Source organism: Apis florea, unplaced genomic scaffold (genome assembly GCF_048593485.1).
Source record: "Apis florea isolate Af1SG1 unplaced genomic scaffold, ASM4859348v1 contig_1789_pilon, whole genome shotgun sequence".
Classification (NCBI taxonomy): domain Eukaryota; kingdom Metazoa; phylum Arthropoda; class Insecta; order Hymenoptera; family Apidae; genus Apis; species Apis florea.
The window spans coordinates 1950396-1974949 of NW_028256481.1; the positions used below are offsets into that span (position 1 = coordinate 1950396).

Genomic DNA, 24554 nt, shown 5'->3' on the forward strand with positions numbered 1-24554 from the left:
GAAGAATTTAAATTTTAATGTAAAAATTAAAATTAATGTAAAAAATAAAAATCTTATGTTTAATAAAAGTATATATATATGTATATGCATATATATTAATAAAAATATATTAATAAACGAAATTAATTTGCAATAAAATTTAAAAATTATGTTTTTAAATATAAGGAAAATAATAATTTAAGACATAGAATTGTATTTGATAATAATATTTCATTCAATAAACATGTATATATAAAAAGAAATGTCGAAAAAAATTAAAAAAATATTTTTTTTAAATATTTTTAAATATTATCCAATATTATCACAATTCTGTATTTTCTACGATTTTTCACAATTTTGTATTTAACTTCCGTTAACAAAGCCGAAACAAAAATAATTGTAAAAAAAAAAGTTACTTTATCGAATTCCAAGTTACTATATATCATGATGATAAGAAATCATAATTTGTGTCTTGTCGAAATCATTCTTGTTTGTTCGTTTTCTTGGTTTGAAGATAAAAATAAATAAAATTTGTGAAAATATCGCATAAAAATATAAGATAAAAAGTCTTAAGAAAACCATGTAAATACGAATGAAATGCGTTTAAAAAATTACGTAACGTGTGAACGTGTTAAAAAAAATTGTATAAAAGTAACTAAGAGTAACATATTAAAAAAACTATATACAAGTGAATTATGTATAAAAAAAAAAAAAAAAAAAAAAAAAATACCGTGTAAAAAGAGCTCCAAATATATTATTTTTTTATATTTCAATAAAATATTTATTTCAAATTTATATATAACAAGTATAGATATCAAAATATTAAGATACATTTGAAATATTATTTTTCTATATAAAAAAATATATATTTTAAATAAAAATTTATTCGAATAATATCATTCGAAAGAATAAAAATATTTTTATTTTATCTATTCCAAAAATCTATTTTCTCTAATCCTGCTAAGAATCAAACACTAAATTGTAACAGACTTTTAACAATCTCAAACCGAAAATTACGAAAATATCGTGATAAACATAATAATTACTGTTCGAGCGAGCTCGACAATAATTTAAAAATAATTGCTGGTACAACGTGCATCGATCAAATTCTCGTGCGGAAAATCTCCGTTATTCGCTCAATAAGACTTCCCGCCGTTTAGAACCGTTCGAAAGAGTAATGGCAATTGCCATCTGAGGGCATTTTAATTAAGCAATCTCGCCGAGCTACGATTCCTGCAAAACACCTTGTGATCCACGCACCACTGCATCGTGCTTTTAAACGAAGAGATCCTTCCGCGTTACTGACGAGCCAGCACAACTAAATCAACACCGACACATCGGGATTCGATCACGAGTTCTTTCCTCTTTCAACTAGCCAAGAATACTTGAAATACAAGAAAAAATATTAGGTTGTGCAATAAGTCCATTCGCATGTATAAAAAGTAACTGTTTTGTTAAACGATTTTGTTTCTTTAAACAATTGTTTTGTTAACAATTGTCTTGTTTGATGCAGAATTAGGGGAAAATAGATTTTTGAAATAGAAATAAATATTTTTATTATTTCAATGAGTGATAAAGGATTTGATAAATAATTTTTTTTTAAATTGTAATTATATAAAGAAACAATATTTCAAATATTGAAACAGTATTCAAATATATTATATTTTAAGTTAATATATATTAACTCATATATTAAATCATGTTAATACCTACTATTGAGAAATGAATATTTCTATGAATTTCTATTTTAAATAATATTATTAAAGTAAGCACTTTTAAACATTAATATTTATACTTTTATTTTATTTATAAATAATTGAAAGTATTGCAGTTAAGCATTACTTTATTTGTTTTAAAAAAAATATATTTTTTTTTTAATTTCGATAAAATTATTGAATATTAACTAAAAACTAAACTAAATAAATGTGTAAAACTTAATAAATATTCTAAATGCAAAGAATGATATTTTAATATTATTATATAAAGATTTTTAATTAACAGAACATTTCTTAACATCAAATCGATTATTATTATCATTTAGATATTTAATTTCAGATAAGTATACATTATTATTTCTAATGCAAAAAATCGAAAAAAACATGAAAAAAATTGAAAAATTAAAATTATATACACGATAGAAATACTTCAATAAAAACTGAAATATAATTATAATTATAAATAAATAAAAAATAAAATTAAATATTGAATAAAATTAAAACGATTTTATGAAAATAATTACATATAGATATATATCTATGATTATATTTCTATCTGAATAAAAACCAATATTAATTTTGCTAAAAGTATTTGCATGTTTTTATAATCATATGTGATAACAATAAACATAAAACTAGTTAATGTTTGATAATTTTAGTCTTAAAATAACGAAGAATATAAAATTATCAATATTTTTATAAAGAAACATAAAAGAATTTATTACACAACCTAGTATCTATTATATGTATAATATTTCATAAATAATGTTTTAAAAATTTTTGTTTGCAATTGTAAAGAATTATATTGTAAGTTTTTGAAACAATATAAAATTTTGAAATGAATGAGAATAGTTTTTAATAATATTTCTTTAATGATAAAAATAGCTTTCAGCTTTTATGAAACAAAATTTTTGATTAATATTAAAAAATTAATATTAAATAATATTAAAAAAGAAGTTCTTCTCTACTCTTATAATATCTTATAACAATCTTTTCTAATTATACAAAAACATTATACAATAATATCAATAATTAAACAATGTAATTAATATTAATGTATTAAATCTTCTATATTTTTCTCCAAAAACGTCAAAAAGATATAATCTATTTTTTTATTACAAAATTTTTGAATATGCAAATGAAAAAATTAATATTAAACAAGTTTTTAATTGAAAAAAAATAAAAATTTCTTAATAAGAGAAATAACATAAAAAAATTTGTTGATAAAGAAATTAAAAATTTGCCTAAATCATAAGAAATATAAGTAATATAATAAATTTAAGTATATAAGTAAATAAAAAGTTTAAAATTTAAATTTTTAAGTAAAAATTTAACTTGAGAAAGAATTAATAGCGTCTAATGATATATGTCTTGTCAATATCTTGTACAAATACCTTATATATATATGAATAAAACAGAATCTGAAATCTACTTTTGGAAATACTTGATAATTTTAATTAAATATCTAATATAGAAGAAATTAAAAGTTAAATTTTTAATAGAAATTTATTAATATTGATCATGACAGAATTTCTAATGAATTATTCAAATCAGAGAATCGATTTTACGGAAGCTATTTTTTTATTGTATAAGATAAATTTTCAGATTGAAAAAATTATAGAATTTATTGTTTATTTTATGTTCATTAGTATTTTATTTTATAATGTGATATATTTATATTAGAGAATATAATAATTTATTAAAATAGTTAATTATTTTTTAAAATACTAGTAACATAATAACTTAAAACATAATACTATGTTTATGTTATTAAATATAAAAGAATGTTATTTTAAAAATTTTAAATTTTAAATATTTTAAAAATTAATTGTATAATAAGTGTAAAAAATTTCACTTATTTATATTAAATTAAATTAAATTGAATATAAACATAAATAACATAAACATATTTCATAAAAATTTTGTAATATTAATAATACAACAATTCATTTGTTTTCTATTAAGCATTAAGTGATATTTTATATCAAATATAATAATTAATATCTTGGAAACTGTCCACATTTATAATTGTTACTATTATTAATATTCTTATAACACTATTTTAAAAACATATAATCACTTACTTCAATGAAATATTACACTTTTATATAAAAATCATTAAAAAAAACTCTATATAAAATAATTATTTTATATATATATATATCATATTTCATTTTTTTATTATTTTTTATTTAAAGAAATAGATTTTCAAGCATTTTAAATTATTTCTTTAACTCATTTTTCTAGAAATCAAATTATGTTCTTTAATTATTCTGCTTTATACTAATACTATACTAATCTAATCTGATAATCTAATTTGATCGTGAAAAATTCTACTAGCATACAGCTAACTAATCAATTTATTAATCTTTAATATTTTTTATTTCTTAACAAATAAATATTTCTTTATAAAGTAAACTTTATTCAAAATAACAATTAGAAACACGCAAAACAAAAAACCTTGCACAGATTTGAATAAACAGGATCCACAAAAAGCACACGATCATTTGTTCGCGACTCATTATGATTCATAAATTATAATGCATATAAATAGTCAGAATTGATAATTAGCTTTCAGTATTTTTTCTATGAAAATAATAGCGAATCGTTATCAATTGAAATAATATATAAAATACGAGATCAGTCGTAAAAAAAACCAATATTACTACATTACTATTTCCAATTTCTACATATTTTCAACCAATAATTATAAATATCAAATTACACGAGAAATTACAAACATCATAATAAAATATTTATCTTAAACTGCACACATATTTCTAAACCCTAATAAGTATCCTCACATGTACCTCGACTCATTTATACCTTTCGCACGTTTGCAATTCTTTCCCAAAGAAATCATTTCAGATAAAACCCACATCAGCACTCACGTATATTTTTCGAATCGCTTTTTCAGATAATAACCAAAGACTATTTCCTGTATTCAATTAATTATGTCCGGTAAATCTTGAAGTCAAGACCTTCCCGGGCAATAATGTGGAAGCTCGAACGCACCGACTACGACTGACAGCCATAAAGATCTCATGGAGAATTTCTATCGTCTTCTCGGTTCATACTAGGTGCATTCAGGAGTGGGAGACTCGCGTTCGTGGCATTGGTCTCGTGTGCTGTAGCTCCACTTATTCCCCACTCCGATATTCTTTCTTAATGTTTTTTGCGCAAGTCTTACAAAAATCATTCTCAATAATCTTAGTTTTCTTTTTAAAATATTTGCAATGGTAAATATACTTTGACACTTGTGATTGCTCCAATTTCAAGATATAATAATTGATAATTTATTAAAAAAACAATATTTTACAGTGCTTATTAATTGATTTGCACATGTTTTAGATAAGTCACTATCAAACATTATTATGCATAGAATTAAAATTTACATAGAATATGATTATAATATTATAATTATATAATTATATTAATATAAATTATAATGTATTAATATGACATATAATACATTTTTTGGTTATTACACATTAATATTAAAAAATAATCACCTGAATTCTCAGTCAGATGCATATTAATATAGATTATGGAATAAATGTTAGTTTTATCACTCACCTATATGTTCCTTTACTCCTTGGACTCTCATAATCTATGCGGCGTCTCTTGTGTTCATATTGAAGAGAGCCTCCAGAATTTGAACGTGCTCTTGAATGACTGCGAGTACGGTGACGCCTCCTGCTTCGTGGCATCTGAAACAAATAATTCTGTATTATTTAAGATATATAAATATATAAATATTAAAAAAACATCAAATACTTTAACTAGAAAAGATTATATTTGTAAAAATAATTTTTATATTACTTTTAATTTGGTAATGAAATATTTTGTTTAAATCTCTTGTTAAAAAACATTTTTTTTAATGAATTTAATAATATTATGATATAATAAATAACATTATTTTTATTTTTTTATCAATTTTTTCATACGAAAAAGAATTTCAATTTAATATTATGATTCATAATCACTATTTCAAAAAAAATTTTTTAAATTTTCTTCTCAGAGCATACATAATTATAAATATTTTATAGTGCTCAAGATATAATGATAAAAAATAATATTAATATAAATAATATTAATAAATTCTTAATAATATATATATTCTTTATTTAAAAATTTATAAATATAAAAATGGTGTGTGTGTGTGTGTGTGTGTAAAAAATAATTATAGTATCATTATTTATATATAATTTATTTATGTTCCTTATTTAAGTGTCAAATAATTCATTAAAATATAAAAATTCACTGGTATTGAATACATCTCATTTTATAAATATATGCAAGCAAATATTATTTGATAGAACATTTATTTATTAGTATTTATAGTTAAGGTATCATAATTGAAAAATATAAGAAACAAAAGTAAAATGAAGAAAACAGAAAAAAATAACAAAAATGATATCTAACTACAAATCCCAAATGATCCATAATTAATAACAGAAATTTTTATAACTGACTTTCCTTCACATCATTATTAATATAACATGATCAGCATGACAGAGAAGAATTATAAAATCTCAGCTGTATACAATATATAGATATTACAATGTTGGAAAAATTAGAACCAGAGCCTTTTTAATGAAACCACACTACATGTACTTACATTAGGGAGACGAAACAAGCTCACTTGATCCCGAATGAAACTGAGGATGGATGATATCCAGGAACGTGAAGATGATGCTTGTGGTATGACAGGATTTTTTGACAACGACGTGGACATCAGCTCAAAAAATTCTGCAAAATGTGGGCAGTTGCATCGTAAACTATACTAAGCACTACAAGAAAAACAGCCCACTCCGAAAAGATAAGAAAATATACCTATGTTTTGTGAGAAACTCTGTTTAGAGTATAATACAATTTCACATGAAATCCAAAGGAATTATTTTTCATGTGAAAACGAAAATCCCGCCAAAATCACTGGATTATATATAATCCGAAGAATATCAAAGAGAAGACAATTGGAACGATAATATAATATGCGTGATGGCAGATGCAATAAAAAGTAGGAAAATGAAATGAGAATGAAGTAATGAATACGCGTGGGCACGCTCACTAGCAAAATCAATGCCAACGAAATGCTTGCTTCTTAAGATGAAACATCGAACTTACATACTAGTATTCTCAAAGAATAGATTATGCATCGTGATAATGTACAATGCATATATATTTAGTAACCATGACGAAGTGAAAGCGACAAAATTTACAAGTGAAGAGACAAACCGCAAAGCATACGCCATAAGGGAACTTTCATGAAACGGCCATCTTGGAGGTAGAGAAGCATCAAGTACCAGTGAACGTAACACATGCACAATTTCTGCTAGACATTTTGAATAATCCAAATTTAACATATTATGATAGTGTTATGATAATGGAACTTACATTTAAGAAAGAAGTCAAGTTCGGTTGGTCCCAAAATATACTTGCAAACACAAAATACTTAAAGAGCGTAATGATGTGCTACGTACGACACTGTTGTATGTGACAACGATGTGGATATTGGATCGATGCGATTGGCGAATGGTATTCGACTATATTCGTACGGAATCGTAAAGCCGACTATCTACGAACTCAACCGACTATGCACGAACTTAGCTTACTAAACCTCAAATATATATACTTCCGGCAGATACAAAAAGATGGAACATATGTATGTAAATTATACCGGCTCAGTATTATAAAAACAATAATAAATATTCATTAAAAATTTATTTCTTAATAAAAAGAAAATATTCTTAAATCTAAAATTATTAAAATGTATATGAAAAATAAATACTTTTCATTTATGATTAGTGTACAATCTTTCATGAATGCATTGAAATAGAATTATATCTTATCATCATAACTAAAAAATAATTATTACGATATTAATTGCAATATTATTAATTTATTTTACATTTTAATCAAATTTTAAACAAATAATATTGAAAAAAGACATATTTTATACTTTGAATATGTATATATATGTATAAAATACTTTATTAATTTTATTTTTAAATAACTAAATTCTACTATAATGCAAATATTTATGATAAATTGATATTAATAAAGAAATAAAATATTTTAATTAAATACAAATTAAACGACGTTTGTGATACGTATGATATATTCGTTTGATAACCTAGCACGAGGAAAACGTGCAATGAAATCAAAATCTATAAAAATATTATTCTATCGTTAAACTATTATGCAAATATTATCAATGCAAAGTAAAATTAATATTTCTGTAGCAAAAAAGTATAAAATAGCATCATAAAAAAACAAACTTACCTTTATTGTAGAATATTAAGTACGTTACGTTTATTTTATTAAAGAAACTTTACATACCTGTCCCCAAATTAGGTTAGTAATTACTCGTAGAACACCACATTTTATTAAAGTCATTAAATTCCAAAACATACTCAAATTTTAAACGAATATAAGTTCATGATGATGTTCACGAGGCTCTGAAGTAATCATATAAATTCTGAGTGACTAGTTGATGACCTCTGTATATTATGATAGGTGGCACCACACCCAAGTATATGGAAAAGAGTAACTACTTACCTCATTGATAAGATAATAATATTATCGGTAAAAGATGGATACAGACTAGTGTCTATACAAGATAAATAAAAAAAAAAAACCGCGAAAATTAAAAATAACAAAACATGTTTTCAAATATGTAATAAATTTAACTCACCCCTATTATCGGATCAATGAATTTAGATTGCTTTTGGACGTAGCATTTCATTACTGCAGAAGGGATCAAATTAGCTGCGATTGTCCATAACTCTCTATAGGAATGCTGTAACCATTTTGATTATGTTACAAATTTTGACGATATTTTATATTTGCATTTTTAATTTGAAACTTTATATCAAGACTCACAATGATTTTTGCAAAAAAAAAAAAAAAACAAAAAAGAAAAAAGCAGTGTTGTACCATGCACTATATTTTGTGACCATTAAGGATATACTGAGCTCTTTAGCACAAGAGAATTTCTATTTGATGAGGGCACGTCGATAACTAGATGTGATTGTGATTACTCCATGCACAAGGCCACGTGATTTGACTGAACCTGCGCCAATCGTATTATGGAGGAGGGAAAATCACAATCAGTGAATTAATGAGATTAATGATATTAAAAAAACGATATTATTTTAATTTTTTACACGTGACCTCTAATTGACATACCTGTCGTTTATGATAAAAATAACTGTGATTGTTTTGACTCTTTATTACACTATTTAACATCAATGTATTTCTCGCGCTAAAACGGTAGAATAGACACTGTATTAAACGTGCACCCATTTTATCCAGCTTACAGTACACTCAATGCAGGTAACGTATTTTATTGTAGCGCTTGCGCCGTATAACAACGAACTAACCCCAGATACGAAAATGAAATCGGTGTTACTCTTAATTTTAATCGAAACACAAAGACTATATCCATCTTAATCAATCTATGTGTAAACCGATAATAAATCAAGTAATTACAAAGAAACAACGAGATCGTATATAGCAAATAAGATCCAATGTGATTCACGAATTAATTATATAAGCTTACAAATTGGAAACTGTCCATTGATTCGAATCGGCTCTCTGTCCTTATTTTTTTTTTTTTTTTAACGGCTGAAGCCGCAGGAGGCAAGTCACGTAAAATTCACGTTCCTTCGTTAGATCTTGTTTCCTGTTTTCCTTAAAAGACAATGAATGACGTTTCTTGCGAGAAAAAGGCAATCACTCCGAGAACAATCTAGAGTCAATGAGCATCGCAACATCGTTTTCGTTTTATACGGTGTTCAGATCGCGCTTAATGTTGGCCCTAAATCAAGATTCGTATCTTATCCGAAGCCTGATCTAATGAACAGGCTAAAAATATTGGTTGTCATTCACGCTTTGTAAATTTCAATTTCATGGCAAAATGATTGGTCTTCAAACATGAAAAAGTGATTATATATTAGGTTGGTGCATATGAAATATTTCTTTAAAGTGAAATTAATAGATTGATATTATCTATTAAATTTGACAAATATCACTATATTATGAAGAAATTTGTTATAAATTACATATATCGAATATAGCGAAATTTATTTCAAAAAATAATAGTAAATCAATTATAAATAAATATTGATGAATATTTTTAATTAAAATATTTCAATGATTTTATATATTAGAAATTAAATATGAGAGGTTATTAAAAATTTATGTAAAAATATTAAAAGATTAAAGATATTCTTTATTTTAACTTTAATATAATTTGTACTTAATAAATTATTTTAAAATTACATTAGAACATGAAGAAAATGTATGAATTGCAATATTATATAATTTATAAAAAAATTTGTTAGATTATTGATTGAATTATTCTTGTGAATATAAAATAATAGAATTAATTAATTGTTTAGAAAAGTAAGAATAAAATTATTATATATAAGTAAATTATATATAAGTAAGAATTTTATTCATTCATTATTTTATTCAAAATTATAGAATTTATTTCATAATTAAATATATAATATTTCAAAAAAAATTTGAAGAAACAATATATTATATTTAATAATATGCACTAATCTCATATATATATAATTCTATTAATATATATATATATATATATATTAATAGAATCATGCAACGTATTCCAACAACTATTCCTTCAGTTTCTATTGAAGTAAAAAGTAAATAAAAAGTAAATTTTGATTTTTATATTAAAAAATCACAAAATGGATCGAATAAAAGGTTAGTGAATTTATAAATAAAATAATGAAAAAATAAATAAATAAAAAAAATTTTCCTAAATAACCTAGTCAGAATTAAATTATCAAGTGAATATAAAACGAAATTAAACACAACACAAAATATACAAATGAAAGAATTCAATAAAATACTATGTGAAAAACTTTTTAAAAATTCAAAGTGTACAATTTGCAATTCTTCTTATAAAAGTAAACTAAAAGAAAATTTTCAAAATAGATTTTTCTTATACCATATTTTACTTAAAAAAGAATATTTTATTTTCAAACAAACATATTCTCTATTCTTCAAGTAAAATTATTTGATCTCGAAAATAGTAAATTAAAAAAGATTTTTAGCTGAAGATATTAGAAATATAATAATAGGAAAATTTTTAATTTATTATTTTAACATATTAAAAATATTTTTTAATTAATAATACAAACTGTAATAATACAAACTGCTTAGTGATATATAAATGAGAACTTTCAAGAAGAGAAATGTTAACGTTTAAGATTTATTAATTAATCAAAATGTTATATCAAAAAAATATTATTATTAATTTATGAAAAAATTACAAAAAGAAAAAATCTTTATTATGAAATAATTAAAATTTCACATCAGTCAGTTCAATAAAAATTTTTCTATTTTGACATGACTATTATAATATGATTATATAAACTTTATTTTTATTATGAAATAAATAAAAGTTATCAGTATATAATTAAAAACCTCGAATAAGAAAATATTAATTTCATACATTTTTTAGCTCAAGATCAATAAAAAAATAAGCATCATTTCGAAAATTTATTCAATTGAGAAGGAAAAAATTCACTATTAGAAAATTTCTTCAACTGACTTCAAACTGAGGAAGTTGACAAAACAACTTCCGGTAAGCTATCATACTACAATAAAACTCCATTTATCGGAAACAATTCGTATAACTATTGCTAACATAATAAAAGTTTAATAGTTCTTTTCATCACTTACGATTTATCGTTTAAATAATAGCAGTTTACAATCTGACAAATGGAATTGATTGGCAGAAGTTCAATTATCCTATTAAAAACCAAGTAATGAAATAATATTTAAACGCGGCATCATTGAAAAATGTATATGAATACTAGAATTATCAAACAAATCGATTGGCTACAGATTTTTTGTATTTGTTTTCAATCATATATGAAACGTACGGATACTTTTCACAAAATTAATACTAACTTTTATTCAGATTGATTTTCATAATATTATGTTAATTTTATACATGTATATTAAGTTAGTAGCTTTAACATTAATTTTGATTCATTTTTTTCATTAGGATATAAAAAGCATTAGAAATAATAATATTAGAAATAATAAATATTCTAATAAAAAAAAAAGTTAACGAAAGAATTATGTATAATTTTTCTTCTTGGTAAAGTATAAAATTTCAAATATCTTATACACCATTGTTTATAATAATCCATTTTATTGAAAATTAAATTTTATGTTAACAAAGAATTCTATTTTTCTGAACTTAGAAATCAATTAAGTAAATAGTTTGATAAAATAGTTATATTAATTAAAAGATAAGATAAAATAAAATAATGTTTTCAATAGTTAAAATGTAATATAAAGAAGATGCAATTTTAAAGAAAATATTTTTTATATTTTTGAAATAAATATAACATTTTTTTATAAAATTTAATTGAATTTTTAATTAAAAATAAATATCATTCAAAAGTAAATAAAATAAAATTATTTTTTTATTTGGTTAAACTAAAAGATAACATCATCTATAAATCATAAAATTATTGTTATATATAAATTCTCGAAAAATAAAAAGAATTTTTTAAATTGTGTAAGATTTACAATATTTATACAAAGTTTGAAAACTCGATATACATATATGAATATATTATTACTATTCTCTGCTCTCATAAAATTAATATTATTTTTTATCACTAATGTAATATTCACTACATTATACAATAAATTCAACTTTGACTCTGAAATTATTGAATCTAAATAGGAAAAGAAATAATGATGAAAAATATAAATATTAAATAAATATTATATCTTTCATAATCATTAAATTATAAAAAATAGAATTCAACTATAAAAATTATATAAAAAACGAATTAAATTAACACTAATATAATATATTAATTATATACTAATTTAAATTCTAATAAATGATCTTCAAATGGAATATGGAAATTTAAAACTTAAAAAATTTCGGATTTTCGAACTTTTGCGATTCAAAATTTTCAAAACTCAAATAAAAAATAATTCACATATAAGAAGAAAGAATATGAATATGATTGTGACTATGACAATACAAAATTATTTTTGTAATTAATAATAATTAAATTTTTGTTTACACTTTGATTGATACAATCCATCGCAATCGTTAATATAAAGAAACAATAAAATAAAGCACATAAATTTAATTTTATCAAATTCGAAAATCAGAATTTCTTAAGAATTTCGATAAAATAAATATTCTTTAGATAAAAAAAAAAAAAAAAAAAAATAAGCATTATAGATTTCAAAAAAAAAAGCTTCGAGACTTCATAAAATTTCGAATTCAATCTTCGCAATAATCTAAACTTTTGATCCATCTTTGATTTAAATCCAATTCTACACAGTTCTCAAAAATAACCATTACAATTTATCCTTCCCACGATACAAATCTAAATAAATTCTAAAATCAGTGTCATCCTGCAAATTGAACGATCGTATCGATTGCGCCTCTGGAGAGCATTTCTACCAGCCAAATCAACGAGCCAAGTCCACGAGAACTGATTGCGTGTATTCGAGGAGCGCGTTCTCTCGGCGATGAGAAGGATCGATGCGGTTTCCGTGGTAACGGCGCCGTCAGAGAGGTCGGAGTCGCGGATGGTGGTGGACGAAGAGCATCGAGTACAAAACTGATGCAGTAACGACACCGCCGTCGCCAAAGAACACATCTTTTGCACTTTCTCCCGCGTGTGCGTGCATCCGTGTGCTTCGTCATTCCTCACCAGCATTCCGCCTGCACGACGTCGCTTCGAGACGACGAGCATCATGCGGAGGCAGCCGATCCTCCGCGCCAGAACAACGGTAAAAAACTCGATCGCGAGGGTGATCGGGGGAATATGTACGAAAAATCATTGCGACCAGAATCGGGCATCCGTTTGTTGCGAAGATGGAGCGACATGCCGCAGCATTTGCAGTTCAATCCTCACATCCGCACTGGATATAGACCCCTCATGACCGTGGCCCAGTGTCTCGGCAGTTTGTTTTACATCCACAATGAAACTGTCAATATCTTGACACATGGTGAGTTCTGAGAACATTGTTTACAAAGAGAATATTATTTATAAAGGGATAGATATGGTTCTTTGAGATATTAGATACACAGATACGATAAAACGCCGATTATTCGAAATTTTGTTATTCATGTAATGAATTATCCGAATTATAGATTGATACTAGTGTTCATATTCTGATACCATATATCTTATTAAGCATACATAAATATATTAGATTATCATAAATGGCCAATTAAAAAATAAGTGACTAAATATATATAAAATGTATCACAATTGTATCATTAAATAACATATCAATTTATAAAGCTTAAAATTAGATAAATACAATTTGAGTATTATTTTATTAATTGTTGGTTAATTATAAAAAAGTAAATTGTAATTGAACTATGTTTCGATATCAAATTCATATGTTTTTGTATATGTAAATTTAAAATAAAAAAATTACAATTCAATATAACATATAAAAAATTTTTCTTAATGTTAATAGAATTTTCAAAAAAATGTTACATTTAAAGAGATAATCTTTTATATATGTAAAAAATTAAAATTGATAAATATAAAAGAAATGAAAAAATTATTAATAAAAAGCAATTAATTATAATAATTTTACTTTTTCGATAGGTAACATATATGAATTTGTTGAGTAAAATTTTGATTAATATGATTTTCGATAAGCTAAAAGCTATTTTATTTTATTATTTTAACTTATAAAAATTTGATTATTTCATTATATAAAGATTATTTCATTTGAAACAATCTGATATATTCTTTTAATCTGATAATAAATATCTAATAAATATCTATATTTGAAAATTGTTTTAATTTTAATTGCTTTATTTAATATTTAATTATTTCTTAGCATATTTACAAATTTGATGAAATTTCTGATCGATTATAATCGACGTTTTATTGTAGCTTATATTTGATTGTTGAATGTATTAATTATGATGAGAGAACATTCTATTATTCACGATACAACTGAATTAATTTCCTATGAAAAAATAAGTCAAAAAGAAACAATAATATTTTTTTCATTTGAAGTTTCGTTTGTGAATAAATCAAGTTTCAAAATATTTCAAATTTACAAATGAAATTAACTAATTTCTAAATAGGAAATGAATTACAAATGAATTATTAATAGATCATTATTCTATATGTGAAAGTAAACAAAAAATAGAACTTTATCGTCTAAGTTTTTATTTTTGAAAAAATCAAGAACATTGTATAATCAAGAAATCATATAATCTATGAATTTTCAAATTCAATGTTATTAAAAACGAATTCTTAAATAAAAAAAATTTATTTTATATTTTTTGCTTATTTTCATATTATTTCCTATTTAATCGAGAATTAATAAATTATTTTTACTTAATCATTTATAAATTTTTTATTCAATTTACTCAAAAAGCTTCAAATGAAGAAAAAATTTTTTTTTGATTTACTTATGAAAAATTCATGAAAAATTAATTATTCCTTTTTCAGTTATATCACAAAAAAATCTCTCTATATATAGTATACATATTATATTTTGATTCTGTTATTGGATTAATTGTTAAATTTGTTTGTGACTTGATTGGAAGATATTTATTTAATTATTAATTTAAGATTAAATGATATGTTTAAGAATATTTATAGCGAGTTCATATTATGAATATAATTGAAAAAGATTTATTTCATTCTTTAAATATTGTTATGAATATTTTACTTTAGATATTTTATATATTTTTCCATATTCTAATATAATTATGATTTATGGACTAATATACTTATGATATTTATATATGAAGAAATATTTAAATCTTTTATTTCTCATAGTTTTAGGAATTGATTTGATACATAAACGTTACAGTGAAAGTTCAATAATAGTCAATATATGCTTTTACGTAATGTTTTAATAAAAATATCAGCTAAATATAAAAACAGCTATTGTTCATCATATCGATTTTCTATATATAATCACTTTAAAATGTTCAAAGGTAAGAAGAAAGGAAAAGTTGTATTCCGTTATTCAATAAAGTACAAAATTGGATTAACCTTAAGCTTTTCAAGGTCAATTTATATGAGAAATCATTATATTTCTATTGACGCATTGTGAGATAGCGAAAAATCGATTAACGAAGCCATATGTTATTCTTCTGAAATCTATTATTATTACACACGCATGACGTTGATAACATCAATTTAAAAATTATTCAAAGAAATAATTAATGTTATCAAAAAATGTTAAAAAAAAAAAGAAAATAAAATATTCAAAGAATAATTTTATATTCAAATATAAAAAATTAAACATAAGTACTTATTTATGTTCAGTATTCATGAATTTTTAACGATTTAATTGATTTTTTAATAATATATATAATGACGAATATAATATAATAATGAATGATAATAATACATGAAAATTACGAATAATTTATATAAATTTTTAAATTTATGAAAATTTTTATTTTAAAAATGACACGTTGTGTCAATTATATCAATCATAAAGAATTTATTAATAATTGAAAAAATTATAATACAATAGTACAAAAGAAATTATAAAGATAAACATGATATTTATACAAGCATTTCATATTTATTATTTAATCAACTAATTAAAAATATTTCTTATTGATAATTAACAAAGACATTTTTATGTTATATGAAATAATTAACAAAGACAAAATTCTATAAATGAATATTGTGTATAATTAAATATTGTGTTAATTACATATATATATATGTGTGTGTGTGTGTATTTAAGAATATTTATTGCCATTAATTCAAAAATATTAATAAAATATATTAAATTTATTATAAATTTTAATTTTGAATTATATTGAAAATTAATTATATATTTGATTTTATTTATAAATAAGAAAAACTATTATTGCTTGATCTTAATATTTATTTATTAACATATTGTTATAAATTTAATTATATTTTATCTATATAAAGATATTAAATTTTCTTTTCTATATTTTACAATTTTACTTTCTTTTTGTCTTTAAAGAATAGTACATGCATTCCTAAAGAATTTGCATCACTTTAAAAATAAATGATTATATAACATCATTTATTAATGAATTATTAATTTATCTAAATATATGGATATTTTAAAATATAAATTATGTATTATCTATAAGTAAAAAATTCAAACTTATTCATACTTATAAAAAATTCATATTATATATATAAATTATTCATTTTCTTAATTTTTCTTCCAAAAATAAACTTGAATCATTTTTATAATGAATAATTTATATAATATAGTGAATAAATGATTAATTATTTTAGTCCAAATTAGAGCAAATTTGATTAATAATAAATTAAATAATTATATAATATGCATACTTGATTTTTAATACAAAGAATCATGTTTTAGGATTTGCCATTTTATATATGTTATTGACTATTCCTCAACTTCTTCCATGGAATACCAAAGGTATCTTCCTAGCAATCTTATCTTGGTGCCATTTAATCGGTGCTGTAAGTCCTTGGATTGGATCATTCATTTATCATCTTTTTATGAATTTAAACTACGATGAAATCTTCTACAGATCGCTATTGAAATTAGATATGATCGGTATATGGCTGTGCCAAAGTTTTGGTATTTATTTAAATTATTGTTGCATTACTGCAATTATCTGATTAGATGATTAATAATTTTAACAAAATTTCATTTTAAATTTTAGGAGCAATACCTATGATAGCAGCAACAGTCCATTGTTTATGCGATAGTTATTGGTATAGCTGTATGTTTATCTACTGTTCCCTGAGTATATGGGGACTTCTCAAGGTATATTATATTATATTCTTTCCTAAATTTCCAATTCTTACCTTCAATCTTAAATATTATAAATATTTCATATAGGCAATGAATGCACAGTCACCGTGGGAGAGAAGATTATGTTTTGCACCTCCTTTTCTCATGAGAATGTTAGTACTGATTCTACGATGTTTCGGTATTGGCGGTGGTTCTCCAGATGCTTTACTTCATATTGTGCTACAGGTAAATATATATATAATGAATATTTAATCTTTAATCCTTAATAATTCATGTTTATTTTTTATTTTATTTTGTTTTTAATTTTTTAAAAAAATACATTTGAATAAATATTCATCATTTATGTATAATTAGAAAGATAAAAGATTTAATTATTATTTTTATAGTAAGTAATAGTATATAAGAAAGTATAAGTACTTATACTTACTAATACTTACTAAATAAAATACATAAAGTACATAAAATAGTATTATATTAATAATACATTAATAATAATAAAATAATAATTAATAATATATAAAATTATATTGGGGACATATATAAGATAATGTATAAGATTAAAATTAAAAGTAAAATAGTAAAATAGTAAAAGATTAAAATTTTTATTCTTTTAATTATAAGTATATTATTGATATTTATTCATATGTATATTTTTTTAGAAAATTTTATTGCCATTATATATATCAATATATATCAATATATATTATAATAGTATAATATATTATATTATTATTATATATTTATATATTATTTATAATAACCACAATTATTATTTATTAATAATTTATGTAAAAAAGAAATATTAATAATTAATTCTTCTATTATATAATTCTATTATAAAATTATACATAATAAAATTCAAATATAATTCTATAGTATTATTAATTACTATTTTTATGTTTATATAAAATTTTTATATATTTTTTACTCTTTGAAAAGAGTAAAAAGAATCAATAATTACAATAAATTATTTGGTTCAATATAGTAACATAGCAACAAAATATAATAAAAAGTACATATAAAATAAGATTTTAAGAAATACGATATATAAGTGATATAAAATATGATATATATTATAAATGATTAAAAAAAATATCAAAAAAATTTTCAAAATACTGATATTGATCGTATATGTATATTTTTTTTCAGGACCTTATAGCGATTGTGGGAGCTACTATAGGTGCCATGCGTATTCCTGAAAAATGGATACCAGGCAAACTGGACCTGATATTGAATTCTCATAATTTAATGCATGTGCTGGTTGTCTTGGCGGTTTGTTCGATGCATGCTGCAACTTTGCAAGATCTCACTTGGATAATCAACTCGTCTGCGTGCAATGAAACGATCTTCGTTCAATTAAAGCATGATGAACTGTGATGAAATGACATGTGTAAACATATTTTAATGAAGTCTGTGATAAAACGAGCCTATGCCAACCGGTTACTTTGTTTAAACGACAAAAATACTTCGTGACCATAAAATATATATCTTTTTAATTAGTAATAGAAATGAAAAAATATGCATATATATACATACCAAAATTTAATGATAATAAGAAGTAAGCAATATTCACTGTACGTGAAATAATAGAAGTACAAGTACAAGTACAAAATTTAACTTGTCATATCACAGAGAATATCATAAATAAATAATATCCACTTTAATTTAAATGTTAATTCGAATTCCATTCTAAAATGCAAAAGAATATCATTCTTCAAATAGAATAAACTAGAATAAGCACATCAAAAATACGTTTATTATTGATTATAAGACTTAAAGATCCACAATAATTTACAAGATGTGTTCCCAGACATTCGTTTCTTTGATTTGAATACACATCATTTTACAATATCAATACCATTCGTAAAAACGAATAAAACTGTTCCAAAATATGATTAGAATTCATTTAATTCCATAGGGGTTTTCATACGTAATCGTAATGTCAAGTATTCATACGTAAATTCATCGCCTATATATATAAAGGAATCAAGGTATAGGAGTGTTCGATAAATTCATTTACATTTGAAATTACACACACAGGTGCATAAGTTGATCTGTTATCCACAATCGATAAATTTTACATTAGAAAATAAATTTGATTGAATCATTTCTTCGATATATTTGATTAAACGTATATGTTATGACAAATTTATTTTACATAAAATTAAGAAAGAACAGAACCGCAAGAATATTTAAAAAAAATATTTTATTTAAATGAAAAAATTATTAATAGATAATATAAATGTTAGACAAATATATTTTTTTATATAAATGCATCCTTGCGGATCTGGCCATTGAGATAAATTGCATATCTTTATAAAGAAATTTTATATCCTTTATAAAGTTTGATCAAAACTAATATACTTATTGCGTTGAAATTGTTTATTTTTTATCTTATTTCTATTGAAAAATTTGATAAATAATAAATAAATAGAAAACAAAAATAATATATTTTGAAATAAAAGCACCTATGTTAAAAGCACATAAGGCACCATATATAAGTGCATGATAAACAATATATTAAATCTATGAATTATTCACACATTATCTATGTGAAAAATAATATAAATGATAAAATTTAAGAGAAAACTGTAACGCGAGAATTAGATATTAGATTAATAAAAATTATCTAAGAAATATTTCGATAATGACTTAAGAATAAAATTTGTCATTGCGACATATTTAGAATACATTTTTATAAGCAGAAGAATGTAACATTAACGTGCGTATTTGCAATGTACATCAAGAGTGTATTTGTACAAGTTTTAACGTTTTGCTTGAAGAATATAGTCTTCTCTTAAATTTTCATTTCATTATGTATTTTTACATGATCAAAACCACCAAATTTATATTTAATTACAATTACTGTAAAGGAGCTTCACTTTCTTGAGTATAACTTTTAACTCTGCTAAATTTAAGTGACGGATATCGCCCGCCAATAGCTGATACTCTCCATTCTCTTACAGACGGTTCCTTTAAACACATTTTCGCTTCATGGCCATTTCTATACTTTGTAAATATTGTATAACTTAACCATTTCAATTGCGAATTTAACCGTCTATGGTGATCCTGAATTTCAAATTCCTATAAACAATAATAATTTTATTAAATTTTATTATTATAATTAAAAGTAATTATTTTAATATAATATAAGTTAAAATTTACAATATGAAATGTTTGTTCCCCACTATCATGCATAGTTTCTTTTTTCTTTTTTCTATATGTACTAACTCCTTTTATTTCTTGTTTTTTGAGCATTAGAATGACGCAATTATCATGTAATCTATAATGACCAATAAGAACCGATGAATTGCGCGGAGTGCGATATTTTAAAGAATTTACACAACTTTGGGCTTCATCAGTTGAAGTTAGCATCAAAACTCTTCCTTCGGGAAAAAATCTATTTATCAAAGAAATAATGTAAGAATCTACATTTTTTATAATAAATATTTTATCAAATTATATTATTACATACCTCAGGTACCTGAAGTATTCCACCAGATGCCAAGGTCTATAAAATCGATCTTGGAAACTATTTTCACCATCACGAATGTAACTGGTTTTACTAATATAACATCCATTATATCTCAGTCTAGGCCGTTGCAAATACATGTCTCTCCATGATTGATATTTTGGAGCATAAGTTCCACAATTTACACCCCATACTCTATGCAATTTGATCGCCGCATAATAATTTGATTATTAAGATTTTTATAAGAGATATCTGAGATGACCTACCTAACACAAGCAAGTCTCCAGATTTCTGTATCTCTTGCAGATATGTAAAATCCACGACATACTCTGGAGAACATTTCAAGAGATCTTAAGTCAAGTTCTGAGGATACAACCCATCTTAGAATATACAATACTATTTCCATAGGCAAGGCAGAAATATGTGTTGTCTGAAATAAGGAATGCCCTGAAATATTTACCATGATATTCGACAACAACAATATCATATTTAAATGTGCATTAAAATACTTTTAAAAATTATTACATAATTTTGTATAGAAAATACTTACAGTTTGCTCAAATTTAGGAAAACAAACACATTTATTTTGATTTATGATTTTGCATAATTTAACATATAAATCACTTTCTTCTTCATCTTCTTCATTATGGTTTTCAACATTATCATCAATATTATTTATGTCATTATCAAATCCTTCGTTTTTATCATCATTCGTTTTTACTTTAGTTGATTCATATAAACGAAATTCAATATCAGGAACTAATAACACAGCACGTTTATAGAACTGAATTGCTTCGTAGAACTTTCTTCTTTCCTCATATTCAATTCCTTTCAAAAATAAATTTTTTGCCTGAAATATTTATTTATGTTATATATACATACATCAATATTTTTCAACATCTATTATACCTTGCTTTCAATAGATTCTTCATCATTAGAAACATCAACTTTAACTGCTTTTGTGGATTGAGTTTTTGGTCGATCCCGTTTTGGCGATATTTCTAATTCACGTTGCCATTGTTCTCTGAAAGATGTTAGAGCATCCTCAATGTTTGTTTCCGAAAAAGAAGATCCTTCTTGATCGTCTCCACCATCATCTGATTCACTGGATTCACTGGAGTGACTCTATTGGTTTAACGAATTAATAATTAATATGAATTATATCCAATTATAAATATAAATAATATTTTAATAATAAAAATAAGAGTAAATTAATTATATCAATTACTTTTTAAAAAAGTTTCTGAAAATGACGTTTTATTTTTCTGGTCCATTGAGGTTATATTGATATACATAACTTCTTACACGGTAACAATGAAAGGACAGTCATTGTTTTCAATATATTACGTACCATTTTTTTTCCTGTTTCAATTTCCACAGTATTATTCCTTCAACCTTTGTACTCTCGGTCAGAAAAGCGTACCACACAGCGAAAGTACAATCTCGCCAACAAGACCGCCGCCATGGTTCTCGCTTTTCTGCTTTGCGATTCAATTAAAGGTCATACCGGTAGCTATAGATTACATTCTTGTACATTTTCAGCTGATGCAATCCAGTTTTAATTATTACGAATTCAAAAAATAATGATTTTTAAGGAAATCGATACCATATGTTACGCATAATTATAATATTAAAATTACGTAAGTCAATTTTTTGTGATGCATATTTTACGTAAGCATATAATAAAGATAAAACATTTTTAATACCAAATAATAACAAATACCAAATATAGACATTGAACAATATGCATAGTAATAATTAATCATATACATATGTAACTTTCTTATATTTATTGAATTTAATTATTCATATTTTTATTATTAATTATTTTAATTCTAGAAAAATTAAATCAAATTAAATTTTTTTTAAACTAAAAATTTTTTAGAGAAAAGGATTATAAAATCATTGTAAAAAATTAATTTAAGATTGATTATTCAATTTTTTTAATTCTTTTTTTCAGTTTTTTATTACATTAAAAATAACAATATAATCAATATTTCTTTTCCTTATTTATTTTCTAATACAGAAAAGATTTCAATATGAATTCAAATATTGTTTCTATTCATTTCAACGGTAAACTTACAATATTTTCTTTTCTCGTATATAAAAATAAATAGATGAAACATCAAAACAATAAATACAAAATCCAAATTATTAATATTCAAAATAATAATAATATTTGTCTTTTAATTAATAATAACGTCTTATAATTAATAGTATAAAACATTTTTCATATAAAAATATATATTCACCTCTTTTTATTATAATTGGAAATATTCAATTGTTGAAATCATATTATATAGAATATTAATATATATCGAAACACTTATGGAGGATCAATCCTAGATATCAAAGCCAATACAAAGCAAATACAAAGATTATAGAATTGATATACTTAAATGTTGATTGAGATTTACTTATTAGATTATAAATAATCTAAGTTTACGATAAGATGGAAATAAATAAAATGGATTGTTTTGTCTTCGTTACATTATCCGTTTTGTTTTATCTAATGCAAATTTAAATTTCTTAAAAAAAAATAATTTAATAAATAAATCTAAATTAAAATTTTTATATAACAATTTTTGTATTTATTTTAATCTCCAGAATCGTTTATTTCAAGTATATTTCATGTATATTTAAAATTTTGTCTTTAAAATATCTTGAATAAAATAAAGAATTAAAAAATTTAATTCAAGAATTACAATTTAAGAATTTTAATTTTTATCATAAATACTGGAAGTTACTTCAAAATGGACAATGAGACTGATGATATAAGGAAAAAAACAAATTCATTTCTGATAATTTTTGTATTTTATTTATAATATTTTTTAATATTTTAATTATTGCTTTATTATTATATTATTAATATAGTAACATATCTCAAAAAAAATTTTTATTATTTATGTTAGATAAATATCAATAAAAAGCAAGTCATTTATTAGAAATTTTAGACTATTTTATATATATATATATATATAATATATATATAACTCTTTATTTTATGTAATAAAAGTGTAGATCAAATTTTGTCTCTTTTTTGCATCTAATAACAAATTTTTTTTTTAATAAAATTTGTTAATAAATTTTATATTTTATTATTAATAAAAATCATTTTTTGAATATTTTAATGAGAACAATTTCAAATTTAAATAATTTTTTAAAAATTGAAATAAAGATTCAATTCAATAAATTATAAATTCTTGTTAAAACTCATTAAAATATTAATTTTTTTTATTTTGGAATCAAAGCAATAATTTTATAAACTTTTTTTAAAATTTTTTAAAATGATTTCTATCCTTTCCTTTTCCTACTCTACTAAAATCTTCAATTTTCTATTTTTATTTATATTAAATATAATTACATAGTTACAAGAGATTATCTAAGATCTTTCGCAGATACTGAAATTCATGGATAATAACGAATCTTACTACATACATATATACGGAAGAAAGTTATATGTATAAAGGAACACGAACTAAATCCTGGTCAAAAAAATAGAAAATTTATAAAATAATATTTTGAAAGGCTTTTCTTTTTAAGAAAATCGTTTCAAATTTTGTTGACTTCAAATGAAATTGGCTAATTTCCAACTG

The 24554-nt window shown here is 22.7% G+C and overlaps 3 protein-coding genes across 15 annotated transcripts in view; 1 reads left to right on the top strand and 2 right to left on the bottom strand.

Moving 5' to 3' along the window:
* The window catches only part of LOC147658681 (uncharacterized), a 29435-nt gene extending 20257 nt beyond the window's left edge, over positions 1-9178 (bottom strand). Inside the window, exons 1-3 of one of the 2 annotated variants that reach the window (XM_086910676.1) lie at positions 8886-9178; positions 8392-8496; positions 5271-5404 (exon numbers count right to left, since the gene is read on the bottom strand). In XM_086910676.1, the coding sequence (XP_086766802.1) occupies positions 5271-5404; positions 8392-8496; positions 8886-9002 (356 nt within the window). In that variant the 5' untranslated portion in view covers positions 9003-9178. Of the gene's footprint in view, positions 1-5266; positions 5405-8391; positions 8497-8885 lie in introns of those variants that run through there. The other variant, XM_086910684.1, reaches the window with a different exon arrangement.
* A 191-nt stretch (positions 9179-9369) lies between these two features.
* LOC100864021 (progestin and adipoQ receptor family member 4) lies at positions 9370-19235 on the top strand. Of its 12 annotated transcripts, none has more exons than XM_086910621.1 (8): positions 9381-9640; positions 10317-10430; positions 11194-11316; positions 13121-13727; positions 17085-17309; positions 17395-17498; positions 17574-17711; positions 18636-19235. In XM_086910621.1, the coding sequence occupies exons 4-8, from the start codon at positions 13544-13546 to the stop codon at positions 18861-18863; spliced, it is 879 nt and encodes a 292-aa protein (XP_086766747.1). In that variant the 5' UTR covers positions 9381-9640; positions 10317-10430; positions 11194-11316; positions 13121-13543; the 3' UTR covers positions 18864-19235. The 12 variants fall into 12 exon arrangements, with proteins under 12 accessions (XP_003696147.3, XP_031773852.1, XP_086766747.1 ...); XM_086910644.1 differs by having other exon boundaries at positions 17145-17309; XM_086910605.1 differs by having other exon boundaries at positions 9434-9655.
* Positions 19221-22490, bottom strand: LOC100869992 (F-box only protein 9). Its single transcript, XM_012490004.3, has 7 exons — positions 22310-22490; positions 21868-22083; positions 21509-21808; positions 21225-21388; positions 20962-21153; positions 20652-20886; positions 19221-20570 (listed from the first exon to the last, which is right to left on the bottom strand). Exons 1-7 carry the CDS (start codon positions 22310-22312, stop codon positions 20349-20351), a joined length of 1332 nt encoding a protein of 443 aa, XP_012345458.1. The 5' UTR covers positions 22313-22490; the 3' UTR covers positions 19221-20348.
* Between the last annotated feature and the right edge of the window lie 2064 nt (positions 22491-24554).

What these genes read in the sequence shown, in the direction of transcription:
- LOC100869992 (XM_012490004.3), bottom strand. An exon ending in AAGAATCTATTGAAAGCAAG is followed by an intron (nt 21,809 to 21,867) that starts GTATAATAGATG and finishes TAAATATTTCAG; the next exon opens with GCAAAAAATTTATTTTTGAA. An exon ending in GGGAACAAACATTTCATATT is followed by an intron (nt 20,571 to 20,651) that starts GTAAATTTTAAC and finishes TATTGTTTATAG; the next exon opens with GAATTTGAAATTCAGGATCA.
- LOC100864021 (XM_003696099.4), top strand. Translation starts at nt 13,544, where the DNA reads ATGTACGAAAAATCATTGCGACCAGAATCGGGCATCCGTTTGTTGCGA. An exon ending in TGTCAATATCTTGACACATG is followed by an intron (nt 13,728 to 17,084) that starts GTGAGTTCTGAG and finishes ATCATGTTTTAG; the next exon opens with GATTTGCCATTTTATATATG. An exon ending in GTATATGGGGACTTCTCAAG is followed by an intron (nt 17,499 to 17,573) that starts GTATATTATATT and finishes TATTTCATATAG; the next exon opens with GCAATGAATGCACAGTCACC.